This window comes from Thermobia domestica, chromosome 5, assembly GCF_964235325.1.
Source record: "Thermobia domestica chromosome 5, izTheDome1.hap1.1, whole genome shotgun sequence".
Taxonomy (NCBI): Eukaryota; Metazoa; Arthropoda; class Insecta; order Zygentoma; family Lepismatidae; genus Thermobia; species Thermobia domestica.
This window is the reverse complement of record NC_137458.1, coordinates 304081544-304104100: the sequence shown is the minus strand read 5'-3', so window position 1 is coordinate 304104100 and position 22557 is coordinate 304081544. Positions and strand designations below refer to the sequence as shown.

At 37.6% G+C, this 22557-nt stretch overlaps 1 protein-coding gene across 3 annotated transcripts in view; it reads left to right on the top strand.

The window, feature by feature from the left end:
* Positions 1–22557, top strand: part of LOC145686759 (sodium-dependent phosphate transport protein 2B-like) — a 104515-nt gene that overhangs the window by 8392 nt on the left and 73566 nt on the right. Inside the window, exon 1 of one of the 3 annotated variants that reach the window (XM_081760398.1) lies at positions 9827–10027. The exons of the other annotated variants lie outside the window; for them this stretch is intronic. Coding sequence (XP_081616524.1) covers positions 10001–10027 — 27 coding nt within the window. The 5' untranslated portion in view covers positions 9827–10000. Of the gene's footprint in view, positions 1–9826; positions 10028–22557 lie in introns of those variants that run through there. 3 annotated transcript variants of the gene reach the window in all.

The following is a 22557-nucleotide window of genomic DNA, read 5'->3' as shown; positions in this document are numbered from 1 at the left end:
TTATGAATATAGTGGCCCTGTCGATGACTATCGAGGAAGTGTAATGTAAACTTCTTTCTCAATAACTGATCATATGAAATTGTACGCATACCCAAGAGGGTTAAAATGAAAATGAAATGAAATCTTTGAGTTTTACGTCCCACGGTTATGTCGGGTAGGCTAAAGGAGACGGTGATGATGAGTAATGAATGAAATGGTGGAATGAAGAAAGTGGGAGGAAACGGGAGAACCCCGAGGAAACCCACGCACATGGTGAGGGTTAAAATGTTTCCATAAAAAGGTAACACAGAGCTAACACTACTCCTGACGCAATGTCCTTCTCCGTGATAGATTTTGACTCGCCAACTCTCTTTCCATCCTAACCCAGCATCTCTACTGACAATTCAACAAGGTTCTACTGACTGTGAGTAACCACTTAATCTTTACCTCATTAATAAACACTTCAAATTTTCATTTTATGAATAGTACTTTTCAACATTTGTTTCTGCATCAAAAAGCTTAAAGGAAAAACTTCTCGCGACCCACAAAAAAAAAAAAAAAAAAAAAAACGACCCGGGATCCACCAATGGGTCGCGACCCACACTTCGAGAAACACTGCTTCAGGCTAAGGTTGGTGGATGATTAAGCCAAGTAAATTAGATATTGGAAGAATTTGTAGAATGATAATGTAGGAAGAAATTGAAGTAACCTAGCCTGAGAAAACCCCCTTGACGCTCAGGTATACACTGGATAAAATGAGCTTCAATCCTCCTTTCCACTGGATAAAACGGAAAAATATGGTTTAGCCCCTCCCTTGATCATATCCTGGATCCGCCCCTGGACATGATGTTGTCTACTACACACTTACTTGACCGTGGATCGAACCAGGGACCCTAAGAACCAGAGGTAAGCGCTCTACCACTGCGCCACTGTGCCTCCCATTTGTCCAATTTCATTGTGTATATATGTTATGAGAATATAAGCTTTTGTATGGAGCTGCATGATGCATTTATTGGATTGTTGCCGTTAAGTTTCTCTTTAACTTATTTAATACGAATATTCATTAAAATTACTCTAAGAATTTAAATTTACAAGCATTTATGTTGCTGTTAAGAGTCTTCATCCCGGCGAAATTAAAATACCGCTAATTTTACAGTAATTATGTGATATTTTCAAATAGATAAAATATAATTGAAATATGGAACAAGAGCGCCCTAGACAATATTATTTTGCGTGAGGTACCGTTATCACAAGTCATCTAGCGGTTTTCCGTTTTCAGCTGTTTAGAAACGCGAAAATAAATGCCGATTTTCAAAATGGATCGAAATCGAAAGCAGATAAGTGAGTCGTGATAACGGTTTCTCATGTAAAATAATATTGTCTAGGGCGCTCTTGTTCCACATTTCGATTATCTTTTATCTATTTGAAGATATCACATAATTACTGTAAAATTAGCGGTATTTTAATTTCGTCGGGATGAAGACTCTTAAGAGTATGTGCATCATTCTTAGGATAAATCAAACAACAATAGATGGAATCTGCTAGCAAACAGTCTAAATTTTTCATATACAATAAATAAATAAAGATTCTTAGAGAACCAAAACTAAAAATTGCATCATATTGACAAGAAGCGCCATAAACAAATTAAGTTTTCTTGGTTTTCCCGAAAACTAAGAATGATATTTAATTTTAAGGATGTCAGTTTCTTCAATTCAATTAATATTGTCCCCACGAGATGTAGGGATGCGCACGAGACAAGATTTGTGGTTTTCTCGTCTCGAAAATGTGCTGTAAAAGTGATGTCTTGACTCGAAAAATGTATATTTTTCTATTGGAAGAGCTGTCTCTCGACTCGAATTGTGTCAGGAAAATCCTGTCTCGACTCGTCTCCTGCGCATCCCTAATCAGATGAGAAACAAGATTTTCCCATCTCGTCTCGTCTCGTCTCGCTTTTTTATATATATATAATTCTCTTTTCGCCTCTTTTATCGAAAAAATTCTTTCTCGACTCATCTCGAAATGTTCACGTTCCGTTTCGTAAATTTATTCTTAAAAAAAAAAAAAAAAAAAAAGCTTGAACTCGGAAGTCTCGCACGAAATTCGAACTCCATGTATGGGACAACCTCTGCCATATTTTCTTCCTTTGTAAGCGAACTATCAAAACAGACTAAAACATTAGACTTTAGGAATTAGATTTCAGGGCTTTAGGCATGTATGGCCATGTTAACAGTCGCCCATATACAGTGGCGTATTTACGATTTTGTTTCGGGAGGGGCTTTGCTAACTTTCGGGTGGGGCTTTGCCTGGAAATGTGAAAATTCTGCAAGATATTTCATTTACTTTACTATACTAAGTAAGATTTCGGGGGGCTTAAGCCCGGAAGCCACCCCCATAAATACGCATATGCCCGTATAAGGGATGACGTCCTTCGGCGATCACACTATCTGGGAAATTGGAGGGGAATAAAAGAATGGGGAGGGAAGGAAGGGGTCTGGGAGTATTATGTTAGGTACTATCCCGGCATTTGGCTGGTGGGAATGAGGAAAACACCAGGAAAACCTCACTCAGAATGGCTGGCCTGAAAGAGCTGTTACACCTTTTCGGGCGAATCGAACCAAGGACTGCTCCCACCAAAGGTGAGAGCGTTGGCGACTGTGGTACGTGGAACCACAACACTAAAACGTATTTATTTATTTTAAATGAAAAGTCTAAATACAAAACTTCATTTCTCTAAACCTAAAGAATTCCAAGATACGCACATCTTACAATAATAGCTGCAATCCCTCACTTCACTCCTATTCCAATTTGAATTTCTAAAATTCTTCCTTAGTGGTACCTTACGTCAAATTCTTGGTATACACTGTCCAATCTTCAAGTTTCTAGCTTAAGCACTTTCTTTTAACAGTTGATCAGTCAATCAGAAAGAAGTGAAATCTTTTAAGTTTTACGTCCCACGGTTATGCCGGTTAGGCTAAAAGAGACGGTGATAATGAAAAATGAATGAAATGATGGAATGAAAAAGTGGGAGGAAACGGGAGAACCCCGAGAATACCCACGAGAGCACGGTTTTGTCCACCACAAAGTCCACAAGGCGTAAGCTGGGATCGAACCAGCGACCCCAAACACCGGAGGTGAACGCTCTACCACCACGCTCCCGTCAATCAGAAAGAATGACTTCCGTTTTATATAGGTAGAAATTTATTAAACACTTACAAAAAAATTTTTTTATTATAAAACAATGTCAAACCTTTGGCGTAAATAGGAAATTTCGGAGTAAAAATTTACGTCACTACGTAGTTAACATTAGAGTATAATCGTTAAACAAGAAGTTTTAAATTGAAATACGAGTAGTGTGACGTCAAATGAGATTCCTGGTGCACTTATAAACGTGATCTGAGTAATGAAACTGCATACATTTGTATTGTCTATTTTTTCTTATACACTACCACAACCTGTCCCATCGAAGGCCAAAGAAAATGCTTTCACCTGAAACCAGAAATGCTTGACGACGAATTCTTCCTTCATTGTAAATTGCCTTGAACACATTTCTACCTACCTTATCATTTCTGCTATTTTTCTCTCACCGAAAGTAAATCAGAATAAATAATACATATATTTTATTTAATAATCTTGTGCATGTTTAAAAATAGGAAGAATAGTATAATTGAAGAATAAACGTAGCTGAAATTTCGCTACGACAGTATAACGCATTATGCTTTTCTTTATGTTACTTTAGGCTTCTAATTTTCATCCCGGTTAATGTTGCCAAACTTTTATACTATAACATATACAGGGTGTTTCAAACCAAAACCGACAACATTTGGGAGGTGATTTCTGACACCAAGATAAGACAAAAAGTATAGACCAACCTGCGTGCACAAATGCTTCCTTTCGGAGTTATAGGCTGCCGTAAACAGTAAAAAATGAACTTCAGATGTCCATAGCTGCAATATTATGGACCTACCGTAGTCGCGTCAAGACTTCACTTAGGAACTACTATGTGCCCTATTCAAATACCCATGTTTCAGAATCCTGCGGTACTCACGCCAGCAATTTTTATAGAGGGAGTTTGGCTATGGGTATATAATTTGAAGTATTCACCAACTACCTCTATAAAAATTGTTGCGGAAGTACCGCAGGATTCTGAAAGATGGAATTTTAGATAGGGTCCGGTACATATTAGTTCCTTAGTGAAGTCTTGACTCGACTACAGTAGGTCCCATAGTATTGGAGCTATGGACTTCTAAAGTTCATTTTTTCATGTTTTCGGTAGCCTATAACTCTGAAAGGAAGCATTTGTGCACCCAGGTTGGTCTATACTTTTTGTCTTATCTTGGTGTCAGGAATCACCTCCTAAACGCCGTCGGTGTTGTTTTGAAACATCCTGTATGTACAAGGTGAACACAAGAACAATACCTGATTTCGAAAGGATATAACTTTAATAACGAAAGAACTATCCTGTACAGAGTTTAGAATATTTACATAAACTCAAAAAAATTCTGGTGATTTTTATTAGAATCACGAACGCTTCATTTATTACGTGGCTAATATGGTGAATGTAATAGAGTTTCAACATTCGAAAGCATATCCGGTGTGACAACGATACAGTTGACAGCTTCACGCATGTGTTCTTGAAAAACATTCAGGGTTTTTGGATGGAGGTACATAGACCTTGCCCTTTACAAACCCTCAAATGTAAAAGCCACACAGGTTAAGTCCGGTGATCGTGAGGGCCACTTGCATAAATGCTGATCATTCAGACCAACTCGTCTTATTCATTGGATTAGCAAGTTGTCATTCAGAAAGCTGCTTACAGATTGATGCCAGTGTGGAAATGCTCCATCTCGTTGTAGAATGTAGTCACCTCCACCTGCAGCAAGTTGAGGAATTAACCAGTCACATAGAATTCTTAAGTAGCTTTCACATATGATTGTTTGTTCCTCAAAGAAGAACGGACGTACGCTCAACTCTCTGAGACCGAACAAAAAACACAAATACATAGTCTAAGCAAGTGTTTTATGCCACTTCACAATGGATTTGGATGTAGTTGAATCAACATCAAACTTCCGTTTGCTGTGGAGTAAATTCCGTTGTCGACATCACTGCACTCTAGCTGCCTAAGTCTTAACTAGAGACTCTGAAAAGAATGATATGAAAATATTTTGAGTTAACTTAGCTTTCAACAAAATGTTTTCAAAATATTTCTACAACTATTAATTAAACGACATCTTGAAATCAGGGACTGTTTTTGTGCACACCCTTTAAATCTTTTTATTAAGCTTGGCGTGATTTACCGATAGTGTATGTCTCTCCTTTGGACAATGTTGCAGTTAAACAAAATGAAAGTTCATCATGATAGAGGACTATATCTGACTAATCATACTGTATGCTGTCCTTCTCCCTGGTCTTCTGGCTAGCTGGTACTCTTTGGTATACGTGGTTCTAGGTTTGATTCCCGGTGGAAGAGCACATGAGGAAAGAACGCAGACTGAAACTATTTAAGAATAAAACCCCAAGACCCAAGAGGAACGAGAATGGGGAATGGCGGAAACTTCATAACTAGGAACTTCATAATTTATACAGTTTACCAAACAGTGTTAGGGTCATTAAGTCTTGGAGGCTCAAGTGGGCAGGTCATGTAGCCAGGATGAAAGAAAGTAGGAACGCTTTCAAAGTTTCAACTGGAAATCCGATCGGAAAACGACTACTATACCCTGGCCGGCGAACGATGATTTCTGACAGTTCAGCTCACGAGGACGACTGAGGAGTGCGGTGTTGCTATGTGCTTCTCGCGCAAGGGGAGAATCGTTTGCTTCCTCGTTGAGGATGGAGGGGGGGTGAGTGAAAGTTTGGCAATGTGCGGTTGTTATCATTGGAGACGCGACAAGTTCTGAGCCTAAGGTTGGTTGACCTGCTGTCTTCTACTTGCTCACCGTGGCCTTGTGCAAAGCTGTCAAAAATCATCGTTCACCGGCCAGGGTATAAGAGGACCTAGGCACAGATGGGAGGACAACATTAAGATGGATCTCCCACAAATAGGAATACAAAGTGGAAACTGGATCCAGTTGGCTAAGGATAGAAGTCAGTGGAGAGCTTTTGTTATCGCAGACTTGAACCTTCGGGTTCTGTAGGTCACTAAGTTAGTTAGTTTAGTGTTTTATGTAATGACTTAACATTGATAACAATGCTCTTCATTGTGTTCGCACAATCACTTTAATAATTTATAGTTTTTATATTATGCATTATGTAATACTAAAACAACATAACATGCGCTTGCAAACTAAGACTTGGGTCAAGTAGTGTTCCTCACGAGACTCATGAATTTCTCGTCTCGTCTTGATTAAAATCTGGTTCTGCCCTCAACCCTCGTCTCAATTTTGAGACGAGAAATTTCTATTCTATATATATATGTGACGCTTTTGTATTTTTTTTTTTTTAATTTGCACAACTATTTTCCTTCTTGTTTATGTTGTAACTAATGTTAATTAACACCGATTGTCTGTTGAGAATCTCGTGCTAGGATGTAAGAGGCACTGATTAACATTGTTTGTGTCACTAACTATATAGTATTGTATATACGGTTCTGTTTTATACACACCTGTTACGTACAATAGTTAATGTAAAATATTTATATGCTACATTTTTTTACTGATACCTGTGCATGTCATAATGTTTACTTTAGTGTTTAATCACTGACCTTGAATCTTTCATTATTATTAAATATCTTGTACGATCACAATACAACATATGTTTACTATATCCTTATTATATTCTAAGGTTGGGTACAAGGTTAAAAAAAAAAAGAGTTTATACTAAACCATACATCATACGTATATTATATGATTGGCTGAAAATAATAATAGTCAAAATTGAAATATCTTTATAAATGGCAATCACAGGAAAGAAGATTATTTATATAAGACCAGGCCGGTAGCGAGCCCAAAAATTTAGAGGGGGCGGCAGAAGTTAGGGGGGGCCGATCCAACCATACTATAGTTCATTACCATATTATAGTTCATTTGAAAGCCTACCGTGAAAAGTTTAGGGGACCGGTAAAAATTTAGGGGCCCCCCTAGACCCCCTAGGATACAGGCCTGTATAAGACCACTTGCATAAAGTTTGAGGGGGGCAATTTTACAGCTGTTTGGTCCTACATTCTATAGAAACCTTAGCTTCAACGTGTTTCCTTCGTTCGTAGCTCTTGACCTTACCGTAGAGACCTGCACGGGCCGAATTTTTCGGCCCGAGCCCAATCCAGCCCAAATGTACGTAGGCCCGGCCCAGCCCGGGCCCGAAAAGGTTTGGAGATTTTCGGCCCGATCCCGGCCCGGCCCGGCCCGATAAGTTTTTAAAATTCTTGTCCCAAGCCCGGCCCGGGCCCGATAAATTTCCGAGGTTTCATTTTGTAACATTTTTCACGGGCACACTTCTTCAACGTTTGCCTTTATTCTAATTATCGTTTAACGAATGTCAATAATTATTAAAGAATAGCAATTAATCGGCCCCAACCCAGCCCGACCTGAAGAGAAATCAGTGTCGGCCCGTGCAGGTCTCTACCTTACCGACGCGACGTTCTGGTAAGATTCTTCTATAACAAATGAGAATTGCAGACACCAAACAAAAATAACAGAACCTTTTGACCGTCCATAGTCGTTCATGCTTTGTAATGGCAGGAAGTTTATATTAGCAATGATCACCAATTTATAACTGATAACCAGGAAAAAACTAATAACCATTACTTGGGGGTCAGACATATTAAAAATAAATTTGTAAGTTAAAATAAATATACAACAATGGCAGCGAATCTTTGTTCTTTCATATGTGTCTCTTACTTTTTGTTTCAGTACCTAGGCTAGACTAATTAGAGCCTGGTTTACTAATAATTAAAAGTAACTACAAAATTGCATTTTCCCCCTAAAATCGGCAATGGTCCCGGGCAAGGGCGCCCATGTTATGGTTTCCAAGAGGGGGCAAGTATAAGGCCATTTCAAATATAGTTTCAAATTTTGCTGTAACTATTCTAAAAATTCAATTGAGTTTTCGATATTCTGAAGTACAATTTCTTCTAGGGGGGGCGAGCGCCCCACCTTGGCCCCCAAATGGGCGCCTTTGGCCCTGGGTTTAATTCCAGGTGGGTGCACTCGGTGGAAAGAGTGTAAAAAGCTTTCTCAGGCCAACCACTGGCCAGCCATCCTGAATGAGGTTTTCCTGGCTTTTTCTCATTCATACCAGGCAAATGACGGGTGTCTAACATAGGTCCCAGGCTGCTTCCTTCCTTCCCTTTTGCCGGATATTGTGCTCGCCGAGGGACGTAATCCTCCAAACGTGACGAGCTAACATGGACATTCATGCCGAAAGCCCATAAATCTAAATCCTAAAAATCGGCCCGATATCAACAGCTTTATCTTGCAGAATATGTTTGGTAACCAAAAGGTTAAGAGTCTTCATCCCGGCGAAATTAAAATACCGCTAATTTTACAGTAATTATGTGATATCTTCAAATAGATAAAAGATAATTGAAATATGGAACAAGAGCGCCCTAGACAATATTATTTTCCGTGAGGTACCGTTATCATAAGTCACCTAGTGGCTTTCCGTTTTCAGCTGTTTAGAAACGCGAAAATAAATGCCGATTTTCAAAATGGCTCGAAATCAAAAGCAGATAAGTGAGTCGTGATAACGGTTTCTCATGTAAAATAATATTGTCTAGGGCGCTCTTGTTCCATATTTCGATTATCTTTTATCTATTTGAAGATATCACCTAATTACTGTAAAATTAGCGGTATTTTAATTTCGCCGGGATGAATGCTCTTAATGTAATGTTTTTACAATTACAAATCATGTCTCGGTTCAGTTGCAAACTACACTTTTTCCGGTTAAGCGTTGTGTTAAAGAAAGAAAGAAAGAAAAAAATGTATTTCCAGGCCGGATGAAACACACTCGCGATCTGTCTTTTGGCCATGACTAATATTAGCTAGTATCCAATGGACAGAAACTTAATATGGTTAATGAAATAAGCAAATCAAATGAAAAGGAAAATGGTCTTTCACCGAGTCTTGCATACGATTTGGGAATATAGGATGTGGTTTATTATTAATAATAATAATAAAAGCGGAAGTGTGTTTAAAAACGTTAATATTAACTTTACTGCACTTAATAAGGAAATTACCGAAAGAAAAAAGAAAACGCCTAAGGCTCAGTAGACATTTTAATTTATAAATACTGTTATTAACGTTACCATTGAACAAAATTGTTTACAAAAACGAACTGTAGGCATGAACATGTTCACAAACAATTTTTTTTTTTTTGGCGCGTGTCCTCGGAAACGATTAGGTGGGGTGGGCTAGAAGGAACAAGCAAGAATATTTTGTTTACGAATCACCGAAAGCATATAATGTCCTTCCCTTGGTGAAGAATATTATATACCATTGAATTTAAAAAAGAAAAAGAAAGAAACTGGTATACTAAATTAAGCTGTCAGTAATTAAATACAGAAGAACTGTACCACATGAGGTGTTTCTTGCAATGTCCTCGACAACTTTAAAAGACAACAAATAAAACCTAATATACCTTTGGCATGTATAGTGAAGTGGGTATTTACATTTGATAATAGAATGTGGGTCATGAAAGGCGGAAGGAAGACGAATGGAACCTGTTCAAAAAATTTCGACAGTCACTTGTCTACGGGAAAAAAAAGCAATTCTCTTGTCTTGTCAGTATCAGTTTCTACCCTTCTTTTTTATTTTTTTAAAGGTCGTTAGCCTATTTTTCCCCCTCCCCCTAAAGATACACCTGGTATTTCTGAGTTTTCCTCTAGTGATATAATATATCGTCTATTCCTATTGGAGAAGGTGATTTGTATCTTCAGAATTTCCTTCTCTTAAGGAAAATAATCCTGACAAGAAACACTGCATAGTTGTGTTTACTTGCTCGTGTTCCGTAGGTGGAAGCGTAACTATGTTTTAAAATTGTAAAGAGTGACAGTGAAAACAGGTTTTACAAAGCATTTGCTTAATCAACCATGAAAAACTTAACGTTGACAGGCAAGGTAAGTGAACAGCTTTTTTTTTTCTTTTTTTTAAATAATAATGTTAGCGATTTTCTTTTTAGTGCGATTTCGTGAACTCGAAGGATTGGCTTGCGTGGTTCAGGGTTCGATTCCTACTGGAAAGAAGGAATTTTCACTGTTTACCAATGACGGGTTCTTGAGAGAAATCTCATTGGTAAAATTATAAATTTTAACGCTAGAAGCTACATTAGAAAAGTTATATGTTCTCTTCACTTGTAGCGGTAAAATCAAAAGTTTTACCGATGTGACTTCTTTCAAGAGCCGCCACTGATAAGGCAATTGTGAAGCTACATTAATACAAAAAACAAAAAAAAGGAAAGGACGGGCACCGGTCTAAAAATCCAGGATTATACGTAAACGGTAAAAATTAATCAAGGAATATACGTAAACGGTAAGAAAAATTCAGGAATGTACGTAAACGGTAAAAATTAATCAAGGAATATATGTAAACGGTTAGAAAAATCCAGGAATATACGTAAACGGTAAGAAAAATGCAGGAATATACGTAAACGGTAAGAATTAATCCAGGAATATACGTAAGCGGTAAGAAAAATCCAGGGATATACGTAAACGGTAAGAAAATGCAGGGATATACGTAAACGGCAAGAATTAATCCAGGAATATACGTAAGCGGTAAGAAAAATCCAGGAATATACGTAAACGGTAAGAAAAATCCAGGAATATATGAAACGGTAAGAATTAATCCAAGAATATACGTAAACGGTAAGAATTAATCCAAGAATATACCTAAACGGTAAGAAAAATCCAGGAATATACGTAAACGGTAATAAAGTCCAGGAATATACGTAAACGGTAATAAAATCCAGGAATTTACGTAAACGGTAAAAATTAATCCAAGAATATAGGTAAACGATAAGAAAAATCCAGGAATATACGTAAACCGTAATAAAATCCAGGAATTTACGTAAACGGTAAAAATTAATCCAAGAATATACGTAAACGATAAGAAAAATCCAGGAACATACGTAAACGGTAATAAAATCCAGGAATTTACGTAAACGGTAAGAATTTAAAAAACATAATGAGGATAATGACGCCAATTTGGAGTTCGAAACTGAATATTACTACTAGTTATATATTTTTATTATTATTTGTATTATGTTTGTTTCTACAATTATCACGTGCATAAGGAAGATACGATAAGTTTTTGTAACATACGGTAATTTTAAAGACAAAATCGATAATTTTTTGTTCTCTTAGGTTGGCAGCTCTGGTTGTAATCAAACTACATGCACTATATATTGCACTAGAAGACACACACCTTTGCTAACTGGTCTCTTCTATTGTATTTAGAAAAATCTTTCACTAACTCTTCTTGAAAAACTAAACGTGAACATTTACTATCTGTATTTAATACTGTGTTTATATTATCATTAATTCAAGTAGATTGCAATAAAAGAGGAAAAAAATATGAAAAGTATCAATGATGTTATCAGTTTATTAGATACAATGTTTTACGAGCACTTAAGATTGTCAATAAAGTATTACAATTTAACAGCAATATCTTTTCCGTTTTATGGCTTAATGCTTCGTAAGACATGATACTTTACAATTATAACTTTATTCATACTGTTATGGAAGGAAACGTTATCTTTAATACATAATTTATGTAATGTTATAGCACTAACTAACTTGCAGCCTCCGAACTTCGGTGGTTACTAAACTACATGGGACAGTGGCGTACATAGAATTCCACCGAGAGGGTGGTTCAAGTTCCCAACTTCGTATCTTTCAGGAGGGGAATTAAAAGCCCAGAGGGAGTTGAGTTGAGTTGATTTTGAGTTTAACGTCCCGTTCAGCAGCGAGGTTATATGAGACGTGGACCTACTGATTAACGTAGAATCCGAATCACATGAGCTCCTACTGGGAATTGAACCTAGGTCTCCCACGCCAAAGTTGGGTATGCTAACTGCTTACCCACAAAGGAACTCTTACTTTAGAGGGAATTCTTTCCAGAGTTATACTATGAAATTGCATCCCGAGATACATATCTCATTGTGATCAACTTGAGCTACCAATATTATCACAACAATAATGCTCTCATCTATGGGCGTCGATCCTGGAGGGGCGAGAGGGATGAAGTTTGCTTGAGTCTATATATGTGTATATTAAAATCCACATTGATTCCTTGTTAAATGATGTTTAACAAATATTTTTTTTAAAATTACGTTTAATGTCCCTTTCAGCAGTAAGACTATATGGGACATGAACCTACAGCTTAACGTAGGATCCAAACCGCGCGATCTCCGCCGGGAATCGAACCCGGGTCTTCCACACCAAAGGCACATAAGCTAACTGCTTAGCCACAAGGGAGATCTCTGACAAATTTGAATCGGCCTTCTCAGAAGTTATACAGAAACCGGTGCTACTTCTTTCGTTCTTAGTATATTAAAAATACCCCCTTGATGAAAATCTTCTGAAGTCATCACTGGGCTAACAGTTTGCAGCACAATCTAAAAAAGAAAATTATATACCAGTGGTATTCAACCTGAGGTACGCGTAACCCCAGGAATACATGATGACTTCTTAAGAAGTACGTAAAATTTAAAATAGTATATTTCTATAGCATCGTTCTATTAAAATAATACTGCAGCGTTATTATTCTATTGATACTACACTGGGTTATTTCTTTAATAAGAAATAAATTCTGTAATTTATTTTTGACTTATTATTTGACTTACGGATAGTTTAAGTCTGGGGTACAAGCTTGAATAGATAAATAGCATTAGGGATACGTCAAAAAGAAATGCAATGAAATATTTCAGTTTAATATCTCACGAATATGCTCTTTAGGCTAAGGGATACGATGGTTAAGGCAAGATGAAAGAAATTAAAAACTGGGAGGAAACGGGAATATCCCGTGAAAACCCACAGACACAATCTTGTCCACCACAAAATTACTTGGTCGGGGATCGAACGAGGGACTCCCATGTACTAGAGGTGAGCGCTCTATAACTGAGCGACCGTGCCCCCTACCTGAAAAAGAAGGGTTAAATATCATTGCTCTATCAACACACAAGCCATATAACTACAGATAAAACGTAAAATTTGGACAAAATTCCTTTTGCAGCGAAAGAACGTTTGGAAATAGTATTCTAAGTGAAGATACCCCCTCCCCCCCCCCAAGAGTAGAGTGCCTCACTAATCCCTGAAGTTACGGAAAATGAAACACGACTTATGAACTTCTACCTAAAAATAACTACGTGTTCTAAAATTTCGCTTGTTAAGGGAAAAAGGAAGGGGCAGTTTCTACGTTTGCGTGTTACTTGCCACGGTGTTACTTGCCACTATTGGAATATCGTGTTACTTGCCACGGTTACCTTATCGCATATTTATCTGTCTATGACAGCGTGTCCGTTGCCACGCACCTGCATCTAGATTTGACCTCGCGGGGGTGGGAGTAATTTCCCAAGCAATTTTCAAAGCAAGGCAATCACCTGAAACACAAGAAACAAAGCAAATTTCTGATTTAAGAAATAGGAACCTTGTTACATTTATGCGTGTCACAAAACTCACAAAACTCGCACGAAATACAAGAAACAAAACAAGATTCTGATGAAAGGAGTATTCTTGCAAATCTACACAAACAATTAAAGTTCTTCAGTAATTCGAAAGCATGTAATTCGAACATCTTTTTTTTTTTTTTTTTTTATCTCTCTGCTTGGATGTACCTCGGCAACTTTTCTCTCGCCGTCGCCGCAGTGAGCGGACTCCCATAAGACTCAATGCATTTTTAGATGTTGCCCAACTGTTTCGTCGCCAAGCTGTTGCCTTAGGCCTACCGTTCACTGGCAATATCTTGTCGGGCAACTATCTTGTTGCTCTGGCTAAATGCATTGAGTCTTATGGGAGTCCGCTCACTGAGACGACGGCGACAGAAAAGTTGCCGAGGTGTTGTTAAGCAGGGTGACAGCAGGGCAACAGCTCGGCGACGAAACAGTTGCGCAACATCTAAAAATGCATTGAATCTTATGGGAGTCCGCTCATTGAAGCGATGGCAACAGAAAAGTTGCCGAGATATCTCCAAGTAGAAAGGTAAAAAATAAATGTTTTCTACAAGTTTTTTTCACGTAACAGTTCGTTCTGTGTGTAGCGCGTGAAAAGAAGTGTTCGCAATGGAAACTAATGCATTCTTTGATTAGTGACTAGCATGTCTTTAATTAGTGATAAAGACTATGAGAAATTAATTGAGGGTGTAGAGAAACGCCTCATTAAAGAAGAAATATATAAAGAAGAAATTGTGGAAGAAAGTGTGTTTCGCTGTTATAAGAAACCAGAATGATCTTTCCAGCCAAGATAAAACAACACAGGGAAATTACTTCCACCCCCTCAAGGTCAAATCTAGATGCAGGTGCGTGGCAACAGACACGCTGTCATAGATAGATAAATATGCGATAAGGTAACCGTGGCAAGTAACACGAAATTCCAATAGTGGCAAGTAACACCGTGGCAAGTAACACGCAACGGTTTCTACATAATGGTATTGGAATTTCAGACACTTTACTCTTTAAAAAAAATTACGGAATTTAAACTTTTTAATTAACAAAATAAATGAACATATATTTCAACGTTTTCGAAAATTCTGCTTCTGAAGGGCAAGGGGGCATTTCTATAACATTAAAACTTTCTTTCTTTCTTTTCTTTTCTCTTTTTTCTTTCTTTCTTTCTTTCTTTTTCTTTTTTCTTTTTTGTATTTAGAACATGTCAAATGTTAAGATTCGCTTACGTTAGAAATGTGAAATACAACATGTAAATTCTTAATTAAAAACAAGTGAACGTCTCTTGCAGCATTCTCGAAAATTGTTTCTAAATAAGAAAAGAGAGCAATTATTACAATATTCAAATTTTTCAGTTGAATATTACGAAAATTGTCTTCTTGTATATTGTAAAAATTCCATACAATATACAGAGTGTTTCAAGTGAAAGGTGCAGTACTTTGGGAAATTGTGGTATGTCATTCTAAGCAAAAATGTTCCCATGAACATATGAACATGGGTTCTATTCGCAATGATCTGAGAGTTAGAGGTTGTGAACAATTTTTGAATTTGTTTCTTATTGGTCATCTTGTATTTATTCTACAGTGGAGACGTAGCACATTTAAAAGCTGATGGAATAGCCTTTCTAACGATATGCAACGTGTGGCAGTGGTGTCCTTGGAAGGGAAGTTATTGAGGGAAATTTGGGAATCAGCGTTGCCATCTAATTCCCTTAAATAGTCTTAACTTTCCCGAATTTCCCTCAATAACTTTCCTTCCAAAACCACAATTGATACATGTTGTATACCGTTTGTTAACGCTCTTCCATCACCTTTCAACTGTCTATCTCCCAGCTCTGTGGAATAACTACAGGGTGAACAATAAGCAACATAGGGTCAAAAACAGTTTTCAACCTGTAGGTCTCAAACTGTTGAGAATAAGGCCCATGTTCATATGGACTTTTTTTTTTTTTTTTGCTCAAATTCACCCATACTACCATTTCGCAAAGTGTTTGACTTTCTCCCTGAAGCACCCTGTATATACAAGGTGACAGATAAGGATAGAGCATTTTTTGGAGAAGTAAGAGAATGGGTTTAAGATCTAAGAAGCAAAAAAAAAAAAAAAAAAAAGTCTTCATTCTTTTGGTAGTGAGAATTCGACCTCTGAAGTAATAATCATAAGTTTTATGACCAGAAATCAATTAACACATCAGAAATTATAAACATCTGTTCAGCGGTAATACTGTCATACAACCCTCTGTTCACTTCAACCACATTTATATGAATTAGGGGGCCGCGGTGGCTCAGTGGTAGAGCGTTGACCTCCGGTGGTTGAGGTCCCTGGTTCGAACCCAGTTCGCGCCGTGTAGACTTTGTGGTGGACAAACACCATGCTCGTGGCTTTTCTCGGAGTTCTCCCGTTTCCTCCCACTTTCTTTATTCCACCATATCTCTCATCATCACCGTCTTCTCTAGCCTAACCGACATTGCCGTGAGACGTAAAACTTAAAGATTTCATTTAATTTTTTTTAAATATAAATTAATCATTACAATTTAATATGATCCTTTACTTAGTTTACAATATGTGTAAGTTAACAAAGTAAACTGATAATGTAACAGCCAGTAGTTATTCCAATTTTATTAAAATAATCACAATGTGTGTTTTACACACTTGTATCCAACGAACTTAAAAAGTTCGTTACTGATTTCTCTATGTCTGTGTGTGTGTGTCTGTTATTTACGAATTTTTCAATTTTGAGTTCTCCATTCGATAGAGCATCAAAAAGTATCTCAAAGAAGTAGTGGAAGTTTTCGCATCACTCTTTTCGTTCCCGAGATATTAGCCAAAAAAAGTTCTGATTTCGGGAGAATTAAGAAGCCATATCTCGTGATCCGTAAGTTATAGAGAGACCATATTGGTGTTGATCAATACCTGAGAGGATAGTGAACATTTTAGTACCAAATAGTAACCGGTGGTCACTGCCCAATTTGCCACCGTTCCTCAGATATTGGCCAAAAAGTTCAGATTTCGGGAGATATATCGGGAGGTCATAGGCAGATGATATTTTGAAAATTTTCCTTTTTGAGGCCTCTATTTTGAGCATGTTTTTGTAAAGCAACATATGGTAGAACGTTTTAACCGAACTCTTAAACAAAATACATGGAAAAAATTTAGTACTGAAGGAAATTATAACTATATATATAATTTCCTATATAGTTTTGAAATATATATACAAGAATTGTTTAATGAGTGTAATAATAAAAGAACATAGAACAATTGGTATAAAGCCTGTTGAAGTTAATAAGAAAAATTAATTCTTTTAAAGTACGTTCTGGCAATGCTCTTGGAGTATTCTCAAGTGGGTTATTTTAGTTTTAGTCTGAGTCTGAAGAAAGTAAAATGGCACATAATTACATACTTGCACTCATAACAACACACAGAAAAATGTGATATTGCACAACACTGAATTTATAATTACGGGATGAGCAATTTTCCACTAATTTCTTTGTTGTAGTTAGTTGTATAAGATTTCTTTTTGTTTGATACTTCTTTTTGTTTTCGCATAACTAAATACTAAGATAGAGGAAGGTTATGGTAGACCAGTACCCATGACATTCACGAGTTTTACTTCAGTGCAAGGTCATTTGTGGTTGGTTACTTTTGCGTGTTCCAAAAGTACCGGTATTTATTGTAGTACTAAATTGCAGTAAAAGCATATGTTGAGCATATTTTATTGCAATGTTAACACTAATAAATGACGCAAGAGTGTCATTATATATTATATACATATTCGACAGGGATGCTGTCTCTCGCCTATATTATTTAATACCTATCTAGAAGACAGTGGCGGATTCAGGGGGGCGATCGGGGCAAACGCTCCCCCCCCGAAGAAAAAACTTTCTTATTTTATATATATACAGGGTGGTGGGTAACTCCATCGACAAACTTTGGGATGTGATTTCTTATATGAAATGAAAGAAAAAAGTTCTAATAAACATGGAACGAAAAACGTCTCCTTTCGGAGTAATGAACCGCCGAAAATTCACGTTTCGAAACGCTCTGCCTTAGAAACTACAGGACCGATCCCAAGAGGTTTAAGGAAATACAAAGGAAGTAGTATGTGCTCTATCTAAATATCTATGTTCTACCGTGGTCCGTTATCGGCGAAACGAACTGTATAAAGGAAGTTTAGGTATAGAGATATTCATTTAAGTATAGGAAAGTGGCCAAAGTCGGACCCCGGTCCATAAGTCGGCCCCCCCTGTTATTTCCGTTCGTAAATGCTGATGCGTACCGTCATAAAGTGCAATGTGGAGAAAACATAACAAAGGTTGTGTAGTGTAACTGGCAACACTGAGTTACCACGTGCAGCGGCGTAGTGTCGCCATTATTGTTAAACCTGTGATTGCAAGTTTTTGTAGCGGAGCATAGAAGTTGGAATTTTTTTAGTTAATCTAAGGTAAGTCACAATATTTTGTATAGTTTCTTGCTCTTTAAGTGCTGCAGTTCAAAACTATTATAGTGGGTTGTTTGTTTGTTTATTCAATTTTAAGTTTATAGGCTAGGAAATATAATGAGCAAGGTGCCCTTAGTCGGACCCCCATGAGTGGCCAAACTCGGACCCCCTGAAACTAAGAAGTTTTATGTTTGTAAGTGTCATAAAAAGGAATCCCGTTTGTGAAGAAATTCTTCATATATATCGTTTCAGATGTCCCAGAGACAGACCAGTGCCCGTCGAAGAGGATGGGATCCCGAACAGATGGAAAATGCAATTGAATCAATTAGAAAGAAAAAAATGGGTTGGAAAAAAGCTTCTAAAGCATTCAATGTACCCAAAACAACATTGATGAGACTTGCCCAAGAAAGGTATGGAAGTCCAAAAGCGGCAGCACGAACAAAAATGGGAAGGCCTACAGTACTTGGTGACCAACTTGAACAAAAGTTAGTAGAGTATTGCCTTGTAATGGAGAAAGTTTTTTTTGGATTAACAAGGGCGGACTTGCGACGGATGGCCGTGAATTTAGCTATTCGAAACAACTTGAAGCATCCCTTTAACAATGATGGTGCAGGTGCGAAATGGCTGAAACTTTTCCTTAAACGACATAAGGCACAGTTGGCAGTACGCAAACCGACTGGAACATCATATGCTAGGGCCGTAGGGTTTACAGAAGAGAATGTTGGCAAGTTTTTTGACAACTATAACCAGAACTTGAGAAGAAACACCACGCAGCTGAAAGAATTTGGAACGTTGACGAGACCGGTTTATCAATTGTGCAAAGTAAAGTTCCTTGCGTTATTGGACTAAAAGGGAAACGGCAGATAGGAGCCATCACCTCAGCTGAAAGAGGTTCCTTGATAACAGTGATAGTGGCTATGAGTGCAGCTGGCAGTTTTGTTCCTCCATTGGTGATTTTTCCACGCACCAATATGAATTCAGCTCTAGAAAGAGGAAAACCTCCTGGAACTATTGTGACCGTTCATCCGTCAGGTTGGGTGCAATCGAATATATTCACCGAATGGTTCAAGCACTTTATTCAACGAACGAAACCGTCTGAAGAGGAGCCTGTGATGCTCATACTTAGGGATGCGCTCGAGTCGAGACATGTCTCGAATCTCGACTCGACTCGACTCGAATTCGAGTCGAGATTCGAGTCGAGACACACTTAGTAAAATTCGAGACGAGTCGAGACAAACGTATTTCTCGACTCGAATTTTCGAGTCGAGACACGAGTCGAGTCGAGACGGCTCTTAAAAATCTCGACTCGACTCGAATGTCTCGAAAATCTTTCTATAATTTTTAATATTATTTTGAAGAAAGTATTCACTCAGAAACAGCCTTGAAACCAATTCCAGCTTTTATTCCTTCAGAAAGGTACAGAACGCATAAAATTAATAGTTAATCTTTAAAGATCAAGATTTAATTTTCAGCTCAATTCAGTTAATTAGAACTAATAGTTAATGTCGTTGTATTTGGTTGTACTGCAAATATAATAATAATAGTAATTGATTATCTAGTTTGTATAAAACTATTATCCGTAGTCTAAATCTAGTGTGTATAAAACTATTGCGATAAAGTGAACTTCATAAATTCTCTGAATGAGCAGTTGGTAGTCTGTAGTAATTTAGCATAGTTATAATTATTGTGTTTTCGTTCCCATGAACGCAATAGGGTTACGTAACTTCTGGATTATTCGCTTGCCCAACTATTCTGAGGCTTTAATATGTTGCAGCATATCACGAGCTACGGATAATATATAATGTAACATTGTTGTAAATCACATATTATGATACGAGACTATTTTACATAGTATATCTTATCTAATATAAATAAAATAAAGAGTTTGTTTGTGTGTTTGTCTGTCTGTCTGTGTGCGACCTGGGGACCAGACGAGTGGACCGAGAGTTCCCAAAATTTGGTCACGGGTACCTTAATCCAGGCCCCAGATCAAGACGAAGCTTTTTTTTTTTTTTTAATTTCGAACCAGGGGGTCTCGGGACCGACCTGAGGACCGACCTGAGGACCAGACAAGTTGACCGAGAGTTACCAAATTTTGGTCACGGATACCTTGGTCCAGGTCCCAGTCTAAGGCGAAGCGTTTTTGTCAAAATTGGAACCAGGGGGTCTCAGGGGGGCGTTTAGCGAGACATGTAGTAAAAGTCATCCAAATTGATTGACATTAGTGTCAAATCCATAGTTTTCACGGTCGCTGAGATCAATGGTGACACTTCCATCAGCGATGACTTGCAAATTCAGCTACTACTCTATGCGGGCCGGGTGTCAGCGGGTAAGGAATACCGAGACATGTATAAATAGCCCATATTGATTGATACTAGTGTCAAATCCATAGTTTTCGCGGTCACTGAAATGAATGGTGATACTTCCACAGGCGTTGACTTCCAAATACAGCCCCCATGCGAAGAATGGGTATATTAAGCTAGTATTACAATAAATGGACTGCTTGGATGCCAAGAACTAGTACAGATAAGTACCATTCACTTCTATGAATAGGTATTTTTTAAAAGGATTTTTGTAAACACTAAGTTATAAAACAATGAACTACATACAGTAGTTATGGTTTTGGTTTCCAACATAAAAGAAATATGGATTGTTCATGAGATATTGAACTTCAACTTTCACTCCTGGAAAATTTCAATTTTGGAGTTAGGCCACTTGGCATCAAAGCAGTTAACTGTAAGATAAATAAATACATTCCGCACATTAGTAACATAGTTGTTCAGGCACCTTCGATTTCCATCCTCTCAAATGAAAGCTGAACGATTGCTTGATACATGCTGACTATATAGGAGAAATAGTGTATTAAGTTTTCGAGCTTTGGTGCGTATCCGTATTTACACTCTGATATAACTTTAAGTTCACACTCAAATCGAGCTAATTGTTTCATGCATTTCGAAAGCTTTTGTTTTTATGCAGCTCATTAAGGAAAATCTATTTCATAATCGTAACATTTATGTACTAAGAAACTATGAACGTAAAGTGGACTCGACCTAGCCCCGTGGCCGCTGTGACTCAGTGGCACAGCTCTCACCCTTGGTGTGTGAGGACACTGATTCTGTGTGTGTGTCTGAACTCCGCGGCTAGTGTACGCGTCTTTGCCGTGGAAGACTCGGGTTCAATTCCCGGCGCGAGCTCATGTAGTTCGGATTCCACGTTAATCAATAGGTCTACATTTCATATATCCTCGCTGCTGAAAGAGACGGTAAAGTCAAAATCAACTCAACAATATATATGTGTGTGTGCTTATGTGAATTTCCTCGTGGCTGTATGGTTAACACATACGCCTTGATCGCGGGAGACTCTGGTTCGATTTACGGTGGAAGCTCATGAAGTTGTTACCGGTATCCCACTTTAAACTGTAGATCCATGCCTCATATAACCATAGATATAATATATATGCCTTTGATACACTTATTTTCCGACTTGGAAGCCATCGAAAATTTCCGGACACAGAGTCCCGTAGACCGAAAATGAGAAACATGGGTACAGAGTAAAACAGCCATAGAAATGTAAGCTTTTTAGGCTAACTTAATCCTTACATATAATGCAACTAGCTTGGCCAAGTTATAATGGAGGAAATGCTATCATTGCAACACTCTGAGAATAGAAAATGTTCGTCAGGTATTACTATTCCCCCCTCTCCTGCAGAATGAAAACCCTGACTAAAACTCAACATATATATATATATATATATATATATATATAAAACTATTTTGTGTAATGTAACAAACAGTGGTGGATAGTATTTATGTTTCATTGCAGAGGTCCTTACGAGGGTTCGCTTCCATCTTCCTCTCCCCAAGAACTAAAATAAATTAAAAAATTGCTATTACTTGTTAATCTTGTACAAAGGACGCAATTAAAGTCCCAGTGTAACACCCCTTCACATTTAGATTTTTCCCCTGGAAGAAAACCAGTTATTATTGTTTCTTGATTTCTCAGTCTCACCTACATAAACATACGAATAGAATTACAGGATAGGACATGTTTAGAGTGCTTGCACGTGACATCTAACTATATTTCTCATCAAATGTGTCACAGATGAAAATTTCCGTTTGTACTGCCTCTATTTTCTGGTACATATGTTTCATTTATGTTATGTTGCTAAAATTCGTTAGCAAACAAGTACAGACTGCGCCTGTGTGCCTGACAAAACGTAAATGTACTGGATAATTATTTCTTCACTTTCTTCCAGAAAAAAAGTAACCCATCTCATGTCGGCTAACAAAAGGAGGTAGCGGACCAAAGATAGCCGTTGTTTACCTAAGGTCATTACACAGCAGGGGTTTCATTCAGTCACAGGGAAAAGAAAAAATAATTTAAGGTTTCTACATTTGTTTTGAACTGCAATATACTTCTTCCTTTTATTTTAAGAACCATTTCCTTCTCATTTGTTTGCATCAGAAAAAAATGCAAAAAAATCACTAGAATGTGCCTATTTACCCAAAGTACGTACTAGATCACTAGTTCAATAGTAAAATCACTAAATCTAGTAC